A 4,574-nucleotide genomic window follows, 5' to 3' on the forward strand; every position below is an offset into this window, starting at 1 on the left:
AGGCGAAAAACCCCCAGAACTTGGTTCCATAAATGAAGGGGGAAAAAATTCCTTCCTGGCCCCAAATGGCGACCGGCCAAAGCCCTGAGGCAGGGGTCACAAAATGCCATCCACACAACAAGAGCGTCCTCCACTTGGCAACCTGGGCTGGAAGAAGATGTTCAAGTTCTTTACCACGAGGGTTTCTCAGGCTGCTCCTCTTGCACAGGTTGACGTGGCTGTGGAGGACGGCTCGGACTGGATGATGACTTGTCAGTTGGTGACGTGTGCGGTGGCTTCGGCGCTGTTCCAGCTTTTCTTTGTAGCTGCCGGGCTCCCGGGGAGGTTGGGGAGGTCGTCTTTGCTCAGGGACGTGCTGCCTGAGTCAAGGTGGTCTGCAGTCGTTGCTACGCAGTGTAAGAAAAAGCAGCACAAGATCAGATCCATGCATTGGGACTGTGATACAAGGCTGTGATGTGAGGAAGTGGGGACTGGGAGCTTTCCCGAGACACAAAGGCCTGAACATGTGAATGAGGGAAAACACAATAGCGCGTGCTTAGCCTCCTGCATGGAAGAAGCTGAATGTCTTTAGGCATCACTGCCCAGCCACATTCAAGATGAGGTAGATGCTCTGAATGGACAACCCCAGTGCCAAAAAGCCATGGCTGAGAGAGCTACAAGCAAGGGAAAGCAGGTCTCTGACTGTGTGAGCCACAGCAGCATTTAACAGGAGGCAGAGGGTCCTGTCTGTCCTGGGATTGCTCAGCCACTTGGGAGAGGTCCCGGGGCTCCTTCATGAAAGATGGCAACACCCTGCAGGGCCACCCACGCCACCCGGGGCAGAGGGGAGGTTTCCCCAGGGGCAGCAGGGCACAAGGAAAGGCTCCTGCCAGTGAGAGGAGAAAGGAAAGACCTGTGGAGGACGGACGCTAGGACAGGACTCTCTAGGGCAGAGGGGAGAATTGCCCCCACGCGGCAGGGAGCAGGTTTGTGTTAGTGCCAAGAGCCTCCCCGTCCCTTCCCACTGATCCCTGCTCCCCAGGGGCAGAGGGGACAGGACAGTACCTGCAGGAGCAAGTGTGGGCGGCTGGAGAGAGGCGAGGGCGCTGGAGGAGGTGACCAGCAGGCTGTGCCCTTGCAGATCTTTAGGCAGCTCCTTCAAGCCGGTGATGATAAACAGCTTGTTCAGGACCCTGATGGGGATTTCTTTCTCCTGTAGCAGCACAATAGCCAGTCTGAGCCTCTGCTACCCCCCGGAAGGACAGGGGATATGGGGAGGGGTCATGGGGCAGGGACTGGACTGAAACCAAGGGGTCTTGGTAACAGCCCAGGGAAATGGGGACAGGATCCCGGAGGGACCTTTTTCTGAAAGACGTGGTGAAGATGGGCGTGGTGGCCCAGGGCAATGGGGCAGATCGGCAGTGCCAAGTGGCTGAATTCTCCATTCTCCCTAAAGCAGGTGCAGACTCGGGGGCAGCAGGAGAAATGTAGCCATGTGGGGCTCTGGGGAGCTCCTAAGAACTCCTGACCGGAGGCTGGGAAGGGGAAGTTTGTCCAGAGGGGACACACACTGTATCTTTAGGCCTGGCCAGAGATCTTGACCCTGAGGGGCATGACTTGTAAGAGACAGGCTGGGACCATCCTGCCCAGGCAGATGAATTCATTCTTTTCTCCAAGGAACTTGGCAGACCTCCTGTTCTGCTAAATGCCAGTTTGCTCAGAAGGAAAGGGAGATTTGCACCTTCCAGAGAAGGGAAGGTCATTAATTGAGTTAGTCTGTGAGGTGCAAATGGATCCCACCACGACCTAGAGCTCAGACTGCAGTGTGCAGTGACTTCTCTCTGGTCCATGTTGTCCCCAGGCAACAAGTGGGGATGGGATGACAGCAAATTTATGTGACAGAGGCGAGGGTCCCTGAGCTCACTCTCCACCCTCCCCGCACTTCCCAACGTGGCTGCTGACCTTGTGTCCCATCAAGCAGCTGGCTTCCCCCAGGATTGCATACAGGAAGACAAGCCCAGCTTGGCTGATGTGCATCTGTCCACTGTGAACTGCAAGAAGGGCCCTCTGCAGGAAAGATTTTCTCTGCTCCTCCAGCAAGATCTTTGTCAGGCCCTGGAACAAAAAGATGCAAGGCTTGGCACATCCTACCGAAACCCTACATCTCTGGGGCCTGGCACCACGGCACCCTGGACACTTGCAAGGCTGTAACCCACTGCAGGAAGACCCCTGCAATCTGGACACAAGCATCAGGCCTTCCTCTGCACCCCTTCATCACATCATCCTCACCTCTCCCACTCTCGCCAGGTCCCTGTACTTCTGGACCTGGCTCTGCTCCATCTGGTGCTTGCACCGCAGCTCCTCTGCCCCTCGCATGTCTTGTCCTAGGAGAAGTGGAGCTGCCATCCTAGATTTGGTGCTCAATTGTCCATCCAGTGGGGCTCTGGCTACCCTTTTGGCAGCGTGAAGAGCAGGGCCCCAGCAGGGAGGGCATCATTCAGCAGGAGCCAACCGGGACCAGGCATCCTGGGACTAGTCTGGGCTGGGGGCCTTGGGATAGGCTCCCTGGTGCCCGCATGGGACACCCAGGACTGGTGCATTAGCACAGGCTGCAGGGCCACAGCTGGGCGCTGAGGTGCAAAGGACAAGGTCATTAACACAGACACCCAGAGTATTTCCCAGGTTGGGAATGGACAGAGTGGGACACAGCATCTGGCCCCGCACCTGGGACCAGGCCTTTTGAGGGAAACCATTGGCATCAGAGCCTTGTACTCCACCTGGGTCTCCTTACCCCTCTGGTGAAGGAGGATTTGAGCGAGCAAATACATGCCCGCCCTGGCCTTGCAGCTGATGGTCTTCTCCGGGTCGTTGATCACCAGACCCAGGCAGGCTGCCATGTCTCCAACCTCCGGTATGTCAGGGGAGCCCTAAGCAGGGGGAGAGGAGCAAGGAATCCATGCATGTCCCACCTTCCCTCCCCACTACATTCCCCAGGCCCGGCTGTCTCTCTCCATCTCCCCCCATTACCCAGCAGGAGGGTAGGGAGGCAGACACCACAGTGCCAGAGCATGACACCCCTCTCTTTGCATGGGAACCTGAAGCCCAGGGACTTGCTCAGGGTCCCAGGATGATTCCCCATGACTCATACTCCAGGGCTAGAAAGGCCCCATGTCCAGGGCTGACCATGCCCAGAGCAGGCCATGGAAAAGAGACCTGTAAAGAGCCAGGGGGTACCACTGAGGCAGAAGCAGAGGCCTTGGAGTGAAGAGCCTTGTCCAGCTCTAACACCACACTCCCAATGGCAGGGCACCAGGACACTGAGGTCGGGGCTCACTGACCTCAAACTGTGGGAGGAGCTGTACAGCAAAGGCAATGACACCAGTAAACATCTTCATGCCCAGTGCACGGTGCTGGGCATCCGACGGCTCAATCCATGATGTAAAGTGCTGTGGGAGGAAGATGTTATGATCAATGGGCACGTGCCCTGCCTAACTCAGCAGCCTTGGCATCCTCCTCCTCAGGGCCTGGGTTTCAAGCTCAGACTTCTCCATTGTCCTTACACTTTGAGAGAGGCTTGGTGCAGTGCAGAAGGCAGGAGCTGTCCTGGCCCGAGCCCAGCCCCTCTGCACGGTGCTCACCTCCCAGATGGAGTAGAGCTTGGCCAGGCTGGGGGCGCTGGACAAGACACAGCACAGCAGGCCCTCCAGGTACTCCTCATACAGCCGCTGCAGGACCTGGAAGGGGAGGCAGACCCAAGGGTCAGTGCCACAGAGCCTGGGGCCTTCCTGCCAGGGGGTGGCTTGTGGGACATGGCAGTGGCAGGGGGACCTACCTGGTTGCGATATGGCCAGGAAGCTCTTCTCTACGGCGGCCCACAGGAGGCGCGACTCCAGCGCTGGCTCCAGGCTGAGCTTCGGGTCACTGTGACGAGAGAGGAGCCTGCGTCAGATCGAGCTATGCGGGGCGGCGGTGGCACTGGGGTGGCAGGAAACAGTCTGGAAAGCTGGGCTGAGCAGTGGGGATCCCCCTGGCCCAGGGCAGAGCAAGGACAGTTGGGCAGAGGTCCCCATACCTGAGGCAGAGGATGGCATCTATGCTGTACGCCAGGATGTGTTTTCGGTCAGCCTCCACTGAGATGTTCTCCATCAGGTCCTGTGAGCCCCAAAAGGGATGGGGAGGTAAGGATCAGCCACATCCCCCACGGGAGACCACCCAGTGCTGCAGGTGCAGGCAGCAGGATCCCAACCAGCCCCCTCCCACCCACCCAGCTGGGCTGGCCCTCTCCCTCCCACGGCCTTGCAAGCATGGCACTTAAACCTCTCCTGATCCCACCCTCACCTGCCCTCCAGATGCAGGATTGCCCAACGCTCAACATCCAGGTCAGGAATCGACCACTATCTCCCTCATCTATTACCCCCACGTAATGCCCAGGCCCAGGCGCGCCTGCCCTTCTCCCTCTCATCCCGCTCCACCTCTCCCAATCCGCTCCAGCACGGCTGCTTTCGTGCCCTCCAGCTGCACAGCCACCGCTCTGGTCTGGTCCACGGCGATGGTCAGGCTGATGACTGCCAGCAGGAAGCGCTGCCTGTCCTTCC

General features: G+C 58.5%; 1 protein-coding gene across 1 annotated transcript; it reads right to left on the reverse strand.

The window, feature by feature from the left end:
- Positions 1–252: 252 nt before the first annotated feature.
- Positions 253–4,125, reverse strand: LOC112548855. Its single transcript, XM_025195604.1, has 9 exons — positions 4,052–4,125; positions 3,780–3,900; positions 3,618–3,713; positions 3,318–3,425; positions 2,771–2,906; positions 2,269–2,363; positions 1,942–2,094; positions 1,045–1,192; positions 253–386 (listed from the first exon to the last, which is right to left on the reverse strand). Exons 1-9 carry the CDS (start codon positions 4,123–4,125, stop codon positions 253–255), a joined length of 1,065 nt encoding a protein of 354 aa, XP_025051389.1.
- Positions 4,126–4,574: the final 449 nt, after the last annotated feature.

This window comes from Alligator sinensis, unplaced genomic scaffold (genome assembly GCF_000455745.1).
Source record: "Alligator sinensis unplaced genomic scaffold, ASM45574v1 scaffold1202_1, whole genome shotgun sequence".
In the NCBI taxonomy this organism is placed as follows: domain Eukaryota; kingdom Metazoa; phylum Chordata; order Crocodylia; family Alligatoridae; genus Alligator; species Alligator sinensis.

What these genes read in the sequence shown, in the direction of transcription:
- LOC112548855 (XM_025195604.1), bottom strand. Translation starts at nt 4,125, where the DNA reads ATGGAGAACATCTCAGTGGAGGCTGACCGAAAACACATCCTGGCGTAC. An exon ending in GCCACTGCCATGTCCCACAA is followed by an intron (nt 3,714 to 3,779) that starts GCCACCCCCTGG and finishes CTCCCCTTCCAG; the next exon opens with GTCCTGCAGCGGCTGTATGA. An exon ending in AATCCTCCTTCACCAGAGGG is followed by an intron (nt 2,364 to 2,770) that starts GTAAGGAGACCC and finishes CACTTCTCCTAG; the next exon opens with GACAAGACATGCGAGGGGCA.